Raw genomic sequence first — 19678 nt, forward strand, 5'->3', positions numbered from 1 at the left:
GAAGTGAAAGACTTATACTCTGAAAACTACAAGTCACTCTTAAGAGAAATTAAAGGGGACACTAACAGATGGAAACTCATCCCATGCTTGTGGCTAGGAAGAATTAATATCGTCAAAATGGCGATCCTGCCCAAAGCAATATACAGATTTGATGCAATCCCTATGAAACTACCAGCAACATTCTTCAATGAACTGGAACAAATAATTCAAAAATTCATATGGAAACACCAAAGATCCCGAATAGCCAAAGCAATCCTGAGAAAGAAGAATAAAGTAGGGGGGATCTCACTCCCCAACTTCAAGCTCTACTATAAAGCCGTAGTAATCAAGACAATTTGGTACTGGCACAAGAGCAGAGCCACAGACCAATGGAACAGATTAGAGAATCCAGACTTTAACCCAGACATATATGGTCAATTAATATTTGATAAAGGAGCCATGGACATACAATGGCGAAATGACAGTCTCTTCAACAGATGGTGCTGGCAAAACTGGACAGCTACATGTAGGAGAATGAAACTGGACCATTGTCTAACCCCATATACAAAAGTAAACTCAAAATGGATCAAAGACCTGAATATAAGTCATGAAACCATGAAACTCTTGGAGAAAAACATTGGCAAAAACCTCTTAGACATTAACATGAGTGACCTCTTCTTGAACATATCTCCCCGGGCAAGGAAAACAACAGCAAAAATGAACAAGTGGGACTGTATTAAGCTGAAAAGCTTCTATACAGCAAAAGACACCATCAATAGAACAAAAAGGGACCCTACAGTATGGGAGAATATATTTGAAAATGACAGATCCGATAAAGGCTTGACGTCCAGAATATATAAAGAGCTCACACACCTCAACAAACAGAAAGCAAATAATCCAATTAAAAAATGGTCAGAGGAGCTGAACAGACAGTTCTCCAAAGAAGAAATACAGATGGCCAACAGACACATGAAAAGATGCTCCACATCGCTAATTATCAGAGAAATGCAAATTAAAACTACAATGAGGTATCACCTCACACCAGTAAGAATGGCTGCCATCCAAAAGACAAACAACAACAAATGTTGGCGAGGCTGTGGAGAAAGGGGAACCCTCCTACACTGCTGGTGGGAATGTAAATTAGTTCAACCATTGTGGAAAGCAGTATGGAGGTACATCAAAATGCTCAAAACAGACATACCATTTGACCCAGGAATTGCACTCCTAGGAATTTACCCTAAGAACGCAGCAATCAAGTATGAGAAAGACCAATGCACGACTATGTTTATCGCATCACTATTTACAATAGCCAAGAATTGGAAGCAACCTAAATGTCCATCGATAGATGAATGGATAAAGAAGATGTGGTACATATACACAATGGAATACTACTCAGCCATAAGAAAAGGGCAAATCCTACCATTTGCAGCAACATGGATGGAGCTGGAGGGTATTATGCTTAGTGAAACAAGCCAAGCGGAGAAAGAGAAATACCAAATGATTTCACTCATCTGTGGAGTATAAGAACAAAGGAAAAACTGAAGGAACAAAACAGCAGCAGAATCACAGAACTCAAGAATGGTCTAACAGGTACCAAAGGGAAAGGGACTGGGGAGGATGGGTGGGTAGGGAGGGATAAGGGGGCTGGGAGAAAAAGGGGGGTATTAAGATTAGCATGCATGGGGGGGTGGGAGAAAGGGGAGGGCTGTACAACACAGAGAAGACAAGTAGAGATTCTACAACATTTTGCTACACTGATGGACAGTGACCGTTAAGGTGTATGTAGAGGGGACCTGGTATAGGGGAGAGCCTAGTAAACAAAGTATTCGTCATGTAAGTGTAGATTAATGATAAAAAAAAAAAGTTCCTGTGTGGTGACCTCCAGTGAGTTCTACACAATGATAGAAAGGGCATATAAAAGTGTAGGCAAAGGGTCTGTTTGTGTTTATACAGAGGATCAAAGCCTAATTTGGCTACCCCCAAAATGAACTAAGATACGATATGAAAAAGAACTTCCAACATCAGCACTCTCTGGAAGACTCATGCCAGAAGATGATCATCAAAAAACTCCAACAAAGATCCACGCACTGCTACAGCTGTAGATGCACTCATCCCACCAGTTCCTGGACTTGCCATGGGAATGAGGAAGGAGATATCTAAGCTGGCCTGTGCAAACAGTAAAACAACAAATTTGACTGGATCTATACTGTTGGAACTCAACCAAGAATTAGGAGAAGTGCAAATTGTAGTGCTCCAAAATCTTACAACTACAGACTATTTACTGTTAAAAGAACATATGGGATGTGAACAGTCCCCAGGAATGTGTTGTTTAATTTGTCTGATTTCTCCCAGACTGTTCAAGTTCAGTTGGATAATATCCACCATATCATAGATAAGTTTTCACAAATGCCTAAGGTGCCTAACTGGTTTTCTTGGTTTCACTGGAGATGGCTGGTAATTACAGGTATGCTTTGGTTATGTAACTATACTCCTATTATGTTAATGTGTGCGCACAATTTAAGTAGTAGTTTAAAACCTATACATTCTGAAGTTACTCTACAAGAAGATATGTCAAAGAAATAATCAATCTTCCCATGTTTTCTTCCGCCTGCTACTTCTATAGCTTTTCTTCTTCCTTCCTAATTACAACCCTTAAATTTAATTCGTGCCTCATATCGAATTTACTGAGTAACATAATTCTTCCAAGTGGTAAAGATACCTCAAGACAAATGCTGGGCATAGAAGCCACAGGGCATAAATATGCAAAGAAGTAAAAAGCTAACTTTTTCAAACAACAAGGCTTCTCTCTCACTTACCAACTTTTCATTTCCCTGTATGGCCCCGGAAGATGACTGGTTAGCCAGAGATGGGTAAGATTCCTCAAGGGAGGAACAACCTAAGACAGGCACAGTCGCAGGGGGGCCATCAGGTGAGAAAATGGGAATCAACAGAGCTGAGGCTTAGAACCTCCCCCCCCCCCCCCCCCCCCCCGTTCTTAGAGAAATCTTCTGCATACATGGATGTTTTATTGCCCTTGTTTAGCTTGGATTAACACATAGTCTACAGGCACACACCTGATCATCTACATTTGCTCTCTTACAACACTAAACTATGTTTTCTACCTTTATCTTGTATCTACCTACCACTTCAGCGTTTTATTAAAAATAATAAAGAGAGAAAGTTGGTATCCACATATAAATTCAAGTAGAAAAATTAAATGAGTATTCATATTTGAACTGACTGTTTATAGTTCATAATGCATGAGCAAAACTGAAAGCTTCTGTGATGACTGCCCTTGTAATGTTCACCATGTAACTTATTCACTATGTAAGAATTTGTTCTCCATGTAAGAACTTGTTCGTTATGCTTCAGAAGAATGGAAACTGATGAAAATTAGGCTTTGGGTGGATTAATGATTGTGCATTGAGAAATGACCCCCCTATACAGAATTTTATTGTTGTTAACGACCATTTGATCAATAAATATGAGAGATGCCCTCACAAGAAAAAAAAATATATATATATAGACACACTTCCAATTGTAAAATTAATAAGTAACCGGTGTGTAATGTATAGCATAAGGAATATAGTCAAAATATTTTAACAACTTGGTATGGTGATAGCTGGTACCTAGAATTATTATGTATATAAATGTTGAATCACTGTGTTGTACACCTGAAACTAATGTAATACTGTGTGTCAACTGCCCTTCAATAAAAAATAATTATAAAATAAAAAAAAGAGTATTATTTTCACATTTGCTTCTATATTCAGTTTGTTCTTATGTATTATTTTGGTTAAAGTATATGAAGAAAACCCAGCCTTATATACATAGGTCGTTGGGAAAGGGAGAAGTATTTGAATCGCCTTTTCATATAACTATGGATATTTTTATTTGATACTCCAAGTTGTTAATTTGATAAATTTGACAAGTGCTAGTTTCTTTAGCTTTTCATTCTTGCTACTTTAGAATCCATTCTTTTGTTTTATTCCTTGAATGTATCTTTCATCCATGAATGATTTTGTAACATTATTTATTGGTCATGTGAAAATATTTACTAGCTCATTGATGTACATATTCTATATCATTTTCATTCACATTTAAAAATATTGTGGTAATACATACATATATATATGTATAATTTGTGTATGTATATATATACACACATATATATAATTGTCATTTTAACCATTTTTAAGTGTATAATTCAGTAGCATTAATTATATTTATGCTGTTGTACAACTATCTATTTCTAGAATTTTTTCACCACTGCAAACAAATTTTTTAACCATTAAGCAATAACTCCTCATTCTCCCTTCCCCCCAGCTACTGGTAATCTCTAATCTACTTTCTGTCTCTAGTAGTTTGCCTACTCTAAATATTTCATGTAAGCATATATGGTTTATTTAATTTAGCATAATATTTCAAGGTCCATCTGTGTTAAAGCATATATTCAAACTTTGTTTGGATGAATATTATTCCATTTTAAGTTTATCCATTGTGTGTTCATTTTGTTTTCATCTGTTGGTGTACACTTGAGTTGTTTCCACCGTTTGGCTATTGTAAATAATGCTGCAATGACCATTTGCGTACAAATGTTTGTGCCCTTATTTTCATTTGTTTTGGGTATATGCCCAGGAATGAAATTGCTGAGTCATATGATAATTGTATACTTAGCTTTTTTTTTTTTTTTGGTATCATTAATCTACAATTATGTGAGGAAAATTATGTTTACTAGACTCCCTACTTCACCAAGTCCCCCCCACATACCCCATTACAGTCACTGTACATCAGCAGTGTAGAATATTATAGAATCACTGCTTGTCCTTTCTGTGTTGCACAGCCTCCCCCCAGATTATACATGCTAATCGTCATGCCCCCTTTCTTTGCTCCCCCCATCCCGCCCTTCCCACCCATCCTCCCCAGTCCCTTTCCCTTTGGTAACTCTTAGTCCATTCTTGGGTTCTGTGATTCTGCTGCTGTTTTGTTCCTTCAGTTTTTTCTTTGTTCTTATACTCAACATATGAGTGAAATCATTTGGTACTTGTCTTTCTCTGCCTGGCTTATTTCGCTGAGCATAATACCCTCTAGCTCCATCCATGTTGTTGCAAATGGTAGGATTTGTTTTCTTCTTATGGCTGAATAATATTCCATTGTGTATATGTATCACATCTTCTTTATCCATTCATCTACTGATGGGACATTTACGTTGCTTCCATTTCTTGGCTATTGTAAATAGTGCTACGATAAACATAAGGGTGCTTCTGTCTTTTTCAAACTAGGCTGCTGTATTCTTAGGGTAAATTCCTAGAAGTGGAATTCCCGAGTCAAACGGTATTTCTATTTTGAGCTTTTTGAGGAACCTACATATTGCTTTCCACAATGGTTGAACTAATTTACATTCCCACCAGCAGTGTAGGAGGGTTCCCCTTTCTCCACAACCTCCCCAGCATTTGTTTTTGCTTGTCTTTTGGATGGTCGCCATCCTTACTGGTGTGAGGTGATACCTCATTGTGGTTTTAATTTGCATTTCTCTGAGGACTAGCGATATGGAGCATCTTTTCATGTGTCTGTTGGCCATCTGAATTTCTTCTTTGGAGAACTGTCTGTTTAGCTCCTCTGTCCATTTTTTAATTGGATTATTTGCTTTTTGTTTGTTGAGGTGTGTGAGCTCTTTACATATTTTGAATGTCAAGCCTTTATCCGATCTGTCATTTATGAATATATTCTCCCATACTATAGGATACCTTTTTGTTCTATTGATGGTGTCCTTTGCTGTACAGAAGCTTTTCAGCTTGATACAGTCCCACTTGTTCATTTTTGCTTTTGTTTCCCTTGCCCCAGGAGATACGTTCATGTAGAAGTCACTCATGTTTATGTCCAAGATATTTTTGCCTATGTTTTTTTCTAAGAGTTTTATGGTATCACAACTTACATTCAGATCTTTGATCCATTTGGAGTTTACTTTTGTGTATGGGGTTAGACAGTTATCCGGTTTCATTCTCTTACATGTAGCTGTCCAGTTTTGCCAATACCAAATGTTGAAGAGGCTGTCATTTCCATATACTTAGCTTTTTGAGGAACCACCAAACTATTTTCCACAGTGGTGCACCATGTTACATTGTCACCAGCAGCAATGTGTGGGGTTCTAATTTCTTTACATCTTCTCTAATACTTGTCAGTCAGTCAGTTAGTTATTAAAACCACCCTAGTATGTGTGAAGTGGTATTTCGTTGAGGTTTTGATTTGTATTTCCCTAACAACTAATGATGAACATCTCTTTTGTACTTATTTGCCATTTACCTATCTTCTTTGGAAAAGTATCAATTCAGGTCCTTCACTCATTTTTTAATTGGGTCATTGTTTCTTTTGTTCTTATGTTGTAGGAGTTCTTTATATAGTCTAAGTATTAAACCCTTGTCAGGTATATGATAAGTTCCATAAGTTGGCATTTCACTCTCTTAATAATGTCCTTTAATGCACAGAAGTGGGAAATTCTGGTGAAGCAAAATGTATCTATTTTTTTCTTCTATTGCTCATGCTTTTGGTATCATTTTTAGAGACTTGTCCTATATTTTCTTCTAGGAGTTTTATGATTTTAGCTCTTACAAAAAAATTAATTTTATAACACCACTGATGTTATCAATGAAGTCTTCAAATACTAGAATGTTGTCATGCTCACAGTGGTAAATAGAAGTTTTCCAGAATTCTGGTTTTCACTTGAAATCTTAAATTTTAGCATTAGCAACAAATACTGTCAGCTGTTTTCCTTGAAGTAATAGTGACAGGTTCAACTTCGTTAATTTTTAAGAAAGAGCCTGAATAGGCCTAGTGTGTCTATATCTTTATTTCAAATAAAAATGGTGTCCAAAGGGGGAAAAAGTGGCTAATTAATCTTGTAACTCAAACAGTGCATGGATTCTCTTCCTGGAGATACTCATCCTATTTTATAACAGAAGTACTACTTTGTATGTACTTCTTGTTTCATCACACACAGAGTATTAAGACATTTACTCGAGTAAAGATTTAATATAATTAATAATTTTTACTGCTTTGTCAAGGACTATTAAGTGAAACTGGCTTTTTCTGTGCATGGCATAGCAGTGAGATAGCAAAGTACATGGTCACTAGTGCAGTTTGGTGTCACTGTCTTGGTTTATGCTAAGTAAGGCACCAGGACTTTTACCCCACATTACTTCTACAAATGTCAACAGAGTGAAAAAGGTAGACAGCATCTCAGTTCTATTATGGAACCAACAATTTTTACATCAGAGACCCTTGAAAGGACCTTGAGGGGTCCTTGGACCATAGTCCAAGAACTGCTATTAAAGGCTGTGATAATAGTTACATTTGAATGAAAAACGTCAGAATTGAAACACACTTCTAATTTTACAGTTCTTGCTATTGAATTTGAGTGAAATTTCCTGTATGCACAAGCTATGTTTACATTAAAAATTTTTTTAAAATATGTCTTGGTTCTACACCAGCATTTTACAGTAATTATGTTTAAAAGTAAAAAGAAAAGAAGAGGTATCAGGATATTAACTCAGATGTCTTATGTTTTTTAATGTTACTAAATATAGAAAAATTACCAGTTCTGGAAAAGCACAACCTGGCAGAGGATGTCTGTGGTGGGGATAGGGAAGGAGAAACAGGTTCCCATGGAGCCAGCATTTCGAAATGCTGGGCTAGTATTGGACTTCAGAGTCACCTGGGGTCTTTTTTAAAGTACAATATTTAAGCTTCATCACCACCCCTACCAAAAAGTTTTGTTTTAAACGTTCAGCAGTCTATTTTTTGTTTTGTTTTAAAAACTTTCTGGTGTTTGTGGTGTGCAAACGAACTTTGAGAATCTCTTAGCTGGGGTGTTCATAAAGGCAATGTGGGAGTAGCTTGGATTTGCTGAAAATTTATCCTGTAACCTTTTATCTACTTATAGGCTCTTACTATAAAGAGCAGTGTTTTTATAGTTATCAGGAAGTATCTTTAATATCTCATCTTTTCTCCTTCTCAGCATTTGATCCTCCAACTCCATTTGTCACTCGTTTTTTGAACACAAGAGCAATGAAGGAAACCTTTAAGAGCTACATGGAATTGCTTGTTAGCATTGCTTTGGACCCTGATACAATGCAAGCCTTAGAGAAGAGCAATGGTATATAGTCTGCTAAGTCATACTTTCTTAGTAGTACTTTCTGGATCTTTTTTATTCTTGTCTGTTAGTTATGTGTGAAATACATGGTTTTTGTAATATATATCTATACATTTTCAGGTAACATATTCATGATACTGATTCAATAAAATGGTCTATTTTTTCATGAATTGACTATTTGAACAAATTATATTACTTTCTGGCCCATTGCTTTTTTTGACCATATTATCAGAAATAGTAATCCATACATCAGTCATTTGCAAGTCATGTAGAGCTGCAAGAGACTTTTGAGATGACTTATTCTAAACATTTATATTGTAGACTAAAGTTCAAAGAAAGTGCATGTATATCCTCAAGTTATAAAACAAGTTAGTTAGTGGTAAAAGAACCATGAGTAAAACCTAATATAGTTTATTTCCCTGGTTGGCATTTTTGCCATTAAATTTTTTCTCTCTCAATCAAAACCCTCTGAATCATAAAATACACATCTCTTAGTAGTGGTTGTTTCTGGGTAGTTGTATTTTAAATGATTCTTTTTCAATTGCTTATTACTGTTTTCTGATTTTTCTCCATTTACTATAGTGGGGAATGGTTTTAATAGTTACATTTAAAAATAATCCACAAATATGAGACTTTTTTGTGAAGTGTAGTTCTTATAATATTTGAACAGATTTAATCACTACTAGAAATAGAAAGACAGAACAGGTATGTTGTAGTAACCTTAGAAAGCATTCCTCATCAAGGACTTTTTGTTCAATTAGAAGTGTTCTTTCACTGGTCACTGTGCTTGTGTTTGTATTCAAACTCTATGTAGAGTCATTTTATTCAGATATAAAATTAGTAACCCGATTCTGAGGATTATATATACATTTCCAGAAAAGTCATTAAAGCTAATTAGTATTAATAAGGTATGTTATTTGCTATGCTAATAAATTAAGAAATAGTCTAATAACCTAAAATATTTAATACAGCACCAAAAGTAATTAACTTATACTCTGAAAGTGCTTTTCTTAACAGAGTTTAAAGTTTTTATTAAAGAAATAAAAGAGAAAGCAAAACATTTTGAGTAGAAATCTGTCATACTTTTACTCTTTCCTTTTCTAAAATAACTATTTTGATCTTCCCTTGTGTTTTTGAAACTAGATTTAGATCACCTTTCTTCCACTTTTCATTGCCCCAGACCACAGTGAATTAAGAAAATCAAACTCAGTATTTTATAAAATTTCATAGTGTTAGATAAAGTGATATTTTGTAATACAACTATTGTTCAGGTGGTAAATGGGGTCTGGAAAAATTAGGCAATTTGCCTACTGGCCACTTGGCTGCCATCCATCAGTTCTAGTGACAGAGATAGGGCTAAAACCCAGAACTTGTGATCCTGTCATCATACTACGCTGATTCTTTCTCACTTGGCTATTGTAAACCTATTTTTTCAAGTTAGCTTTTGTTCAGAAAGCTTCATGTCCAGTGTTCTAAAAGAATACTTTATATAAGCCAATGAATTTAATGTCCTAAAATATTAATGTTTTGAGAAAAGTTGTATTTTTAACAAGTTTTGTGTTGATAGTTTATCCTGTTACAACAAATTTTTTATCTTATTTTAGATGAGCTACTTTTGCCTCATATGAAAAAGATAGATAGTATGCTGAATGATAACCGAAAGAGACTTCTTCTGAATCTTCATTTGGATCAGTCATTCAAGGTATTGCCTTCAGATGATCTATTAGCAAATTCTTTGGCAATTACAGTCTTAAATATAATAGGAAGAAAAATTTATGAAAGTCATTCTCAATTTTATAAAATTTTTCATCCAACAAAAATTTGATGTTTATTCACTGTGAGTCTGTTTAGCTTGTCTTTTCATTTTATTAAGCATATTCTTAGTGTTAATCATTTACTTTTCTCTGCTTAAATTAATTTATCAGGCTTTTATATTGATCTAGTATTCCTTCTGGATAATAAATTTTCAAGTGATTTCAAAACTACTTTGTTTAAAGTACAATATTCCAGTCTTGTTTTTCTTTCAAACCTGTTCCAATCTTTTTTCTTTTAAACCTGTCCAAAATTTTCATCTGTAATTAGAAGTGGCCTTTTCTTAACATAGTTATCAAAATTCCCTTTACTTGCTTGATTTACTCAATATCTGAGGAAAAAATTGATCCTCACATAATGGTAGGAGATATATATAATTATGTCTATTACTCTACCTTGATGGTATAAACTGGTTTTGGTGTTATCACAAATAGAGAACAAAAAAACATCCAAAACTCAGAAAGTTTTTCATAGAAGCTACTTTAGCAGTCAAAAAATTTCCAGCTTTTCTTATCCAAATACAACATACAACATCTAGAATCATTTGATTATATCTACATTGGGAGAATTTTTTTTACATTTGTGTAGCTTTTTTTATTGATAGACTTTGTTTTTTAGAGCAATTTGAGGTTCACAGCAAAATTGAACAGAAAGTACAGAGTTCTCATATAACGTCTGTCCTCACAAAAGGACAACCTCCTCCTTTATCAAGATCTCCCATCAGAGTGGTACATCTGTCACAGGTGATGAATCTACACTGATACATCATTATAACCCAAAGTCCATAGTTTACATTCCAATTCCCTCTTGCTTTTGTACATCCTCTGGCTTTGGACAAATGTGACATGTGCCCACCATTACAGTATTATACAGAGTTTTAACTGCTCAGAAAATCCTTTGTGTATTTATCCCTTGTTCCCTGCTAACCCCTGGCAACTACTGATTTTTTTTACTGTCTTCATAGTTTCTACTTTTATAGAATGTCATATAGTTGGAACCATACAGTATATAGCCTTTTCAGATTGGCTTTGTTCACATAGTAATAATGTATTTAAGGTTCCACCATGTCTTTTCATCACTTAATAGTTCATTTCTTTTTAGCATTGAATAATATTCCACTGTCTGAATGTACCACAGTTTATCTCTTCATGTACTGAAGGACATTATGGTTGCTTCCTAATTCTGGCAATTATCAATGAAGCTGTTATACATACCTGTGTGCAGGTTTTTGTGTTGACAAGTATTCAACTCCTTTGGGTAATTTGTACAGCTTTTTCACATCCCTGTTTTATCTGAACATAAAAAGTGAAAATTGACTACATTGTAGTGAGGTAGAAATTAAGGCTCTGAGATTGAGTTTGAAGTTAAGTGACACCAAACCGTACTAGTAGTCCTATAATCTTCACTGACATTCATTTATAGAGGAATAAAAAAAAAAATAAGAAAAAACCCAACAGAAGCTAGTAAGAAGCTCAATACTAAAAATTTAGTCTAATGATTCCTTGTCCAGTATTGTCTGCTTAACTGCTATCTTCAAATGAAATATTCCTTTGGGAAATTATACGTTTTCTGTAGACAAGGCTATATATATATATATATATACTTGGCTGTATGTTTTCTAAACATTTACTAAACCTGAAAAATAACCAGTTTTGACTAACCATTTTGGAAATGCCTAATCAGTTCTCTAGTCACTTGTGTTAAAATAAGGCCACTACTTGGAATTTAATAGACTCAGTAGATATTTAGAACTTATGTAATAGTTCATTTATAGCAATTTGCATTTTCAAAGCCAAAATACATACACAGTATTAAAAGTTAGAATGATGTGATGGAAAATATTACCAACAATAGACTATAAAAGATTTTCTGTTCCTTAGAAATAATTAGCACCATTTCGCAAGATGGTCTTGGTCATTTTAGGAATCCTAAAGCCTTTTGAAGTTAATGATGTTCTTTTTACCCCTGAAATTCATGTATCCAAGTCATCTTTAGCATCTCATGCTTATTAGATCATTTGAGTTTTTTCCTTTCATTCCATTGTCCTAGTGTTCATTGTTTCCAGATTTAGAATCAAGGTTTTGTGTTTAAATTCCATTTGTTGTAAATTGTAATTCTGGGCTCAAAGTTTTCAAGCCTGGGCAGTTTTATATAGAAAGCACCAAAACATATAATAAAAGTACAAATAATTAAGAAGGAATAAAACTGGAAATTAATGATAGCTCCCTCTGGTAGAAAGTGCCAAAAATTCTGTTGTTTTTATTAAATGAAATTTAGTTCCCTCCTACACTTATACCTAAAAAAATTAAGTTATGTGGTAAAAATGAAGTTTTGAGGGTCACAGGTGCTTAGGAACTCATACAGAGTGTGGAAAAGAGTGGCCTTGAAGCTTATAAATGGTTATGAAACAGAGGATCTTATCAAACAATAATTACATTCTAAATAATAAATATAATGGGAAAATATTTAATGGGATCACTTATACCTTTAGTGTCAAAATAATAAATAATACTGGTAACTCAGTGTACTTTTTAAAAACAATAGTCAAACTACTTAAATTTAACTGCAAATATCTTTCAGTTATTTGAAGCATTTCATGTCAGGATGATTTGCCAAGTAGGTCAGCAGTGGCTTTTAAAGAATGGACTGAAACTGGCTCTGCCACATGGCCACTAACCTGTCGGTGATAATTATGTTACTGTGGTCAGAAAACTCATCAAGCTCTGTCTTAGAATCTTATCTCACAACTGCTCACAAGTCAAAAGAAGCAAGAGAAGTGGCAAAGCCAGAGAGCATTATAATGCTTCTTGTTTTCCTCTGTTCTCATCCTTATCTGAGATCAGATGAATTCTTTGTAGTAGGACTTGGCCAAGTTCCAGGGTGTTAACACTGGGAGAGCCCACAGGAAACTTATATATGTTCTTCCTACCTTGGAACCAGAGGCATAACCAGAAAGAGCTCTTCCTCCTCATTCAGGAGTCTTTACAGTGTCATGTGCTGTTGCTTAAAGCAGCTCATGAAGTTGGCCCCAATTCAAGGGGTTTGGAAACAGATTCCACAGGTTGATGAAGGAGCTACAGATAATTTGTGGCTATATTTAACACTCCACATGTATATATGTGTGTATGTATATATACATGTATATATATATTCCTGTAATTTGAAAAGAATTACTTGAATAGCTGGAGATGGTTTGGATTAATTTTCTTCTGATGTTAATTATTTTTGCTCTGTTTTAAAGAATGCTTTGGAAAGTTTCCCTGAACTAACAATAATTACTCGAGACTCTAAAGCAAAAAATGGGGGATCTGCTATTTCTAAAATCAAAATGAATGGCAAAGTTTATAATAAGAAAACTCTAAGGACTTCTAAAACAACCACTAAATCTGCACAAGTAAGTACATATTTATTGATATAATTATATCTCTTACAGTTGTTAATATAATTCCACTTAAAATATTGAAACAAGCACATATTTTACTATACTGTTGTAAATGTGAAGTCTTTTCACATATAAATGAGCAGCTCTGGCCTAAGGAACAGGGATTAGGTCTAATTTGGTTTCCTCCATGCCTAGCATAAGATCTGGCATCTAGGGAATGCCCAAAATGTTTTGAGTAGACTAATAATCAAGGAATCATCCCATGCTTGTATTTATATTTTTATGTAGTTTTTTTCGTCCTTGGATACACATGCATACAGATAAGTGAGTGTGCACACGTGCCATAAGAATCAATATTCCATATCTGCAAAATTACTAAAATTGGAATTCATTCACTTTCAGACTTAGTCTAAATTATTATCTTTTCAGAAAAGTTTAGCAACATAATCAATTTTACAACAAAAGTGTATCTGTAGAAACACATTCACAAATACACAAAAGCATATGGTTTTGCCCATTGCAGAATTGTTTGTAAGAGCACTCCAGCTATGTATCACCAGTGTGAGACTGGATAAACAGTCACCCAGATAGTGTAATACTATTTGTAGTTTTTTAAAAAAAGATGCATACATTCATTCTTTCAATAAATATTTGAGTACTTTGAAGTGCAGTATTGAAATATTCTTCAATAAATACTCATTCTTCAATAAATATATTGTCTGTAGTGTGCTAAATATAGTTTTAAGTACCATGAATACAACAGTGAAAAGTGATTTTAAAGAATCCCTGCCCTCATATAATTTATATCAGAAGGGATATATGTAATAAATAGAGATATCTTCATTTTAGTTAGGTAAAAAAAAAACGAGTTATAAAAAATAAACTTGCAGAACAATATGTAATAATATGATTCCCTTCCCATTACAAAATTAGTGTTACTAATGTATGTTAAACATACAGGGGAAAAAATGGAAGAATATATTTAACATGCCTGTTTTAAAGAATGCTTTGGAAAGTTTTCCTGAACTAACAATAATTACTCGAGACTCTAAAGCAAAAAATGGGGGCTCTGCTATTTCTAAAATCAAAATGTGCCAAATATAGTTTTAAGTACCAGGATTAACCATGTTTATCTCTGAAGCAATATATCATAGAATTCTTTTACTTTATAAGTCATCTTACATGTTTACTGGTTAGATTTTTCTATAATGTTAAGTTTTTGAAATGGTGTATATTAAATTCAAGGAAAAGAATGAAGATTTTAAAATACACTTTAAATTCTTACTTTGAATAAGCATCTTGACCATATTAATACAAGGTAATATCTAGTCAGATAAGTCATTTTTAAGACTTCCATTGAGACTTTTGGGCTAGTGTTTTCATAAAAGTATTCTTAGCTCAGATATTCCATGAAATGAAGATATATATAAATTCTTTTCATTTTTATAGGAGTTTGCTGTTGATCCAGAGAAAATACAGTTGTATTCTTTGTATCATTCACTCCATCATTATAAATACCATGTTTATCTGATATGTAAAGATGAGGTAATTATTTTTTCATTTATTTATAAAAGTAGTGTATGTTTTTCTGAATTTAAGGAGACTAGCTATAGTATTTTTTAGTGTCTTAAAAGAGAATTGTTAAAAAATTGTGTCTGTGTTCTTCTGTAAATAATGACCAGATGATTTATTGTTCTGAGTATTATGTGTTATGCTCAGATTAATCTGAGGCTCACCACCTCTCATAGGAGCTATATGTAGTAATGTATTTAAAGTTGCTTAAGTTGCTCAGAAATTATGTATGACAGTAATACCACTTTGTGGGTGGGATATAAGGGTTAATTTTCTCAGAGGTAACCTAATTGGTTATAGACAGTACTATCTTTTCTGGCCAGCACTATTAGTTTTTTAATTACTAAGTTGGCTCAACGCTATGCCTGATGTATTTGGTTATGGTCTGGCATGGAAAGATGTTCATAAATAACCTCTGCCTAGCAAAGAAAAAAGTAAAGATGGTCATGAAAAATATGTTGATTATTTTTACAAATGCTCTGAAATGCAGTACTGACCCCTAAATTTGCTATTCAGCTTGTAACACAATTGGAAGAAATTGAGAAAGTTGGAAGCACTTTTCCCAAGCCTTCCTCCCTGACCCCATGGAGTCAAAAATGATAGGATTACACTTCACCCAAGTTTATATGAAGTAATCATTCTCCATGGATGGAATTAAAAAGAAAAAAGATCAGAGCTTGTAGTTGAACTAATAATCCTCTTTTCATTTAGGATATAGAAGTAACAAGCCCTTGTGAAGAGCCTGTAAAGTGATACGCTTAAGCTAATAATGTGGCAATTCTCTTTATTTTAGATTTCTTCTGTGCAGAAAAAAAATGAAGATTTAGGACAAGAAGAAATTGTTCAACTTTGTATGAAAAATGTAAAATGGGTGGAAGACCTATTTGAAAAATTTGGAGAACTTCTAAATCACGTACAGCAGAAATGTTCCTAATATTTCCACAAAAACCCCATCTATTTTAAGGCACTAATGAAATGGTGGAGAGGAATGGCCAAAGAGGGTCTAGGGCCTCATATAATCGTGTGTCAAGCAGTGGTCTCCTGTGGACACCCTTGCTCTGACCATGGAACTTGCATTATGACCTCTGCTGAGGAACAGTGGTGCTGCCAAGGAAGTCAGTCCTTTGGGAACAGACCTGTATCCCACCACGTTTTTATCCTAATGAATGATTTTTCTATTTTGTAAACCATTGGATAACTGAGTTTTATTTTCAGAAATGTTTTCTGACAAATGATGAAGCATGCACTAAGTATAATTTTTCTTTATTGTTAGAGAGATAACACTTCAGTAACTTGATTATTTTTTTCTGATTCTGACTAAACACCAGAATTAAAGAGAGGTGGCAGAGGTATATGTTTATATTCATGTCTGGCCACAAAATGGAAAGTATTGTACATTATGTAAACAGATCTGGTGTGATGTGACATTTTGTATGAGAATATCATCAATTTAAAATAGAAAATTCAGAAACTGCATTCTGCTTTATGAACTCCTTTTACTCTGAACATGTTCAGGAAACTGGATGTGGAATTGGTGCAATTCTATGACTGCTTTTTGTGTCAAATTATATTGTGATGAAAAAAACAATGAACATGCTATTTTCCCTATCTCAAAGAAAAGTATTTTCCTTTATACTGTTTTACCTTTGGAAAATTTTTCAATTGTACATTGATTTCACTAATAGGTGTATTTTTCACAAGGAAATGTTGTGGTTATGTTGATGTATCTGTACTACACTTTTCATTATTTTCAGTAAATCTTATTTAGTTATATTTTGAATTTCTATTGTGAATTCTATCTTGAGGTAACCATTTTTGTTTATTCAGATTCGCTTCAGTGTTATCCAGAATATGCATTCATTTCTAGAATTAGTTTAGCTTTATAAATGGGGTTGTGTTAGACACTGCAGTAATTTTCTAATTCATGAAAATTAATTTCCTGAGAAACTAGCACTTGATTAACTGATTTGTCGAAATAAAAATTAACCACGTGTATTTTGACGAATAAAGTGTGTAATTAGATGATATGCAGTGTAAAACACAAGTTTACTTAATTCTTAGAACTGGAAATGGTAGAGCTCTCCGTTTGGTGCCTTTCCAACCTTTATACATGCTATTGTAGCTTTCTTTAGTTTGATAGCTAGTGTTTCAAGTAGTTTAGCTGAGACAGTGAATGTATTAGGTTCAACATGACCTTGTGTTTTATTTGTGTTTGCCAACAGGATGCCTTATTGGTTTGAGAAAAAGATTTACTAGTGTCCTTCTAAACAATCTCTTTTTTAGGGTTCTAAAGAAGTTGTTAATCATCATACTTTTGTTTGTTTTACCACCATTTAGTGCCTTAAGTCCTATCAAGAAAGCAGTGTTACTGCTCAATGCCCAAATAAGATGTGGATAGTGCCATGGTCTTGATTTTGAGTTAACAAGCCAACTTCTTATACTTAAAACCTCAGTAAACTGGCAAAGAATTAAAGGTAACTTGTGGCTTGATTTGAGAATAAAACGTAGCATTGGGTGAAAAATGAGTGTTTGAGTTAAGTTTTCATATTTATTTCTAATTATCTTACTTAAAGCAATAATCCTTATTCCAACAATCCTTGTACCTGCCACTAGACAAGATAATGGAAGTTTCTCTCAAGGGTTAAATGTTCCATTTCTGAAAGATTTTTTTAAGATCTGTTTAGACAGCTTATTTTGAAAACAAAAGTAACCTGGTAGATTGATTTTAGCTAACACAAATGAGAGAATAGCAGCAGTGAGAGCATCATTAAATCAGTTTTGCCAAGTGGAGAAAAGTGGGAAGCAGCCATATTTCTTTCTGATACTGACTCTGGACAGAATTGGTTTCTTTCTAAAGTGCAGAGTAGGTAACTATACCTCTTAATGTAGTGTTGTAAGTACAAATCTTTATACTACCCTCCCAGCTTACTTTCCTGAATCATTGAGGGTTTTAAACAATACAGGCCATCTTGCATTTAGGTAACTCTTGAAGTAGATGTTTGGAGTCACTAGCCTCATTTCCTTCATAATGAGACCCATGAAAACTGTCTTACGTTTCCTGGAGAAAATAACCCATTTCCTTTTCAACTGCAGTCAACCTCAAACTGTTTACAGTTGTATTCATTTCAGTAAAACAAATGTTTTCATAATATCAGGCCAAGTCTATGATACTGCCTGGAGGAGACCCTACTGTTTTGCACCATCTCTTATTTGATACATAGAGCATAAAGCAAAGATACCAAATTTGGGCCTTAGTGAAAAGTGGGACTCTTATTATGACATCCATAAATGAGTCCTTTCTTTGTATGAAGTTGAATAAACACCTAGCTGGTCAGCATTCCCATACTTTGTTAGGGGGTTTGAAATTTATAATATAGAAAAAACCTTAGATTGTAGAATTAAAGAGTTAAAGCACATGTTGTGAGGAAAACATTTTAAAGAAAGATTGGATTTTCCTACCTATAGCTATGTGGAAATAATCTAATATAAAAAATCGTTTTGGTGTTTATTTCTAGTTCAGATTAGTGGTTGGAGAAGGGACCTCCTTGTTCCCATCTTCATGATACCCAATTTCCACTTATTTGATCCTCTAATGTAAAGGCATTAATGTATAAAGATATATGAATTATATCATAAGCCAACAATAGAAAAACACCCGTTTTCCTATTACACTATCAAATAGAAAATGTTGGTAAGATGAAAAAAATCTTCATTTAAAATGGTTTAGAAAATGTTCAGATTATCTTTTGTGAATTCTTTTGTGAAAAATTTAAATTTCTTTAAATTTCTAAAATTTAAAATTATAGATAACTCATACATTATTGCTATTTTCAAAACTTTCCTCACATCTTTTAAAGTTTCACTTTGTTTTTAATATATGTATTTATTTTTTTTAAAGCAACTATTTCCCAGCTTATGACTTTAGAGATATACATACCATAAAACCAGTATAGCAGTGGGGAGATTGAATCAGCTTAGGGTCCCAAAAGTTGCTTCAGATTTGCAAGTTATGAATTTTATTGTATTTGTAGAATACATTTTTTGTTTTATACTGTAGTTCATCTGTTTCTCAAAAATGTTTTTTAAATAGAGTGAAATATCCCAGGATAATTGCTTCTAACTGTGTCAGTTGCACTTGACACATAACTGCACAAATGAACAATGTACACTATTAGTGGTGCATTAACTTACATGTACAACTGGCATCTGTGTTCACAAATGCATGTTTTTGCAAATCACCTTTATTTATAAGTGACTATAATTGAAGTTTAGGATACAAAGAAACCTGCATTTGTAGTCCAGAGTTTTAAGTGGTCCATAATACAATGTATGGAAATGTGAAAGACAATTTTGTATATTCATTTGTTACTAACTCAGATCATTAAAAGGAAAACAATTTTTTAAACAACAAAATACAAATGTTTGGGTTTTTTTAAGAATTGAAAATTGAGGTATTATCCAAAAGCAGCAGCATTTTATTAGATTCCTCTTCCTCACACAACACACATCATGTTACAGAGTCTTAAAGTTATTAGATACAAATGGTGTAAGGCTCACCATTGTTTTCTCAAGTAATTAAGTCCATATTTGATTAATTATGCAGCCTCAGCTGACTATCAGAAAATACTAGTTTCTGGGTTATGATAGAACTCTTTTAAGCCTTTTCTACCTATAAAGAAGTACAAATCTATTAAGTTGCGTTTCTAATTTTTATTTTTATTTGAAAAGAGTGCATAACTAGAAGTAATTGCTAATATCAAGACTTTTTTATTATCCATATAAAC

General features: G+C 33.6%; 1 protein-coding gene across 4 annotated transcripts in view; it reads left to right on the plus strand.

Annotated features, from left to right (window-relative positions):
* The window catches only part of QSER1 (glutamine and serine rich 1), an 83643-nt gene extending 64330 nt beyond the window's left edge, over positions 1–19313 (plus strand). For 3 of the 4 annotated variants that reach the window (XM_036891678.2, XM_057507533.1, XM_036891680.2), the window contains 5 exons: positions 7994–8131; positions 9733–9830; positions 13182–13334; positions 14772–14867; positions 15688–19313. In XM_036891678.2, coding sequence (XP_036747573.2) covers positions 7994–8131; positions 9733–9830; positions 13182–13334; positions 14772–14867; positions 15688–15828 — 626 coding nt within the window. In that variant the 3' untranslated portion in view covers positions 15829–19313. Of the gene's footprint in view, positions 1–7993; positions 8132–9732; positions 9831–13181; positions 13335–14324; positions 14704–14771; positions 14868–15687 lie in introns of those variants that run through there. The other variant, XM_036891679.2, reaches the window with a different exon arrangement.
* The last annotated feature ends 365 nt before the right edge of the window (positions 19314–19678 follow it).

Source organism: Manis pentadactyla, chromosome 9 (assembly GCF_030020395.1).
Source record: "Manis pentadactyla isolate mManPen7 chromosome 9, mManPen7.hap1, whole genome shotgun sequence".
Classification (NCBI taxonomy): domain Eukaryota; kingdom Metazoa; phylum Chordata; class Mammalia; order Pholidota; family Manidae; genus Manis; species Manis pentadactyla.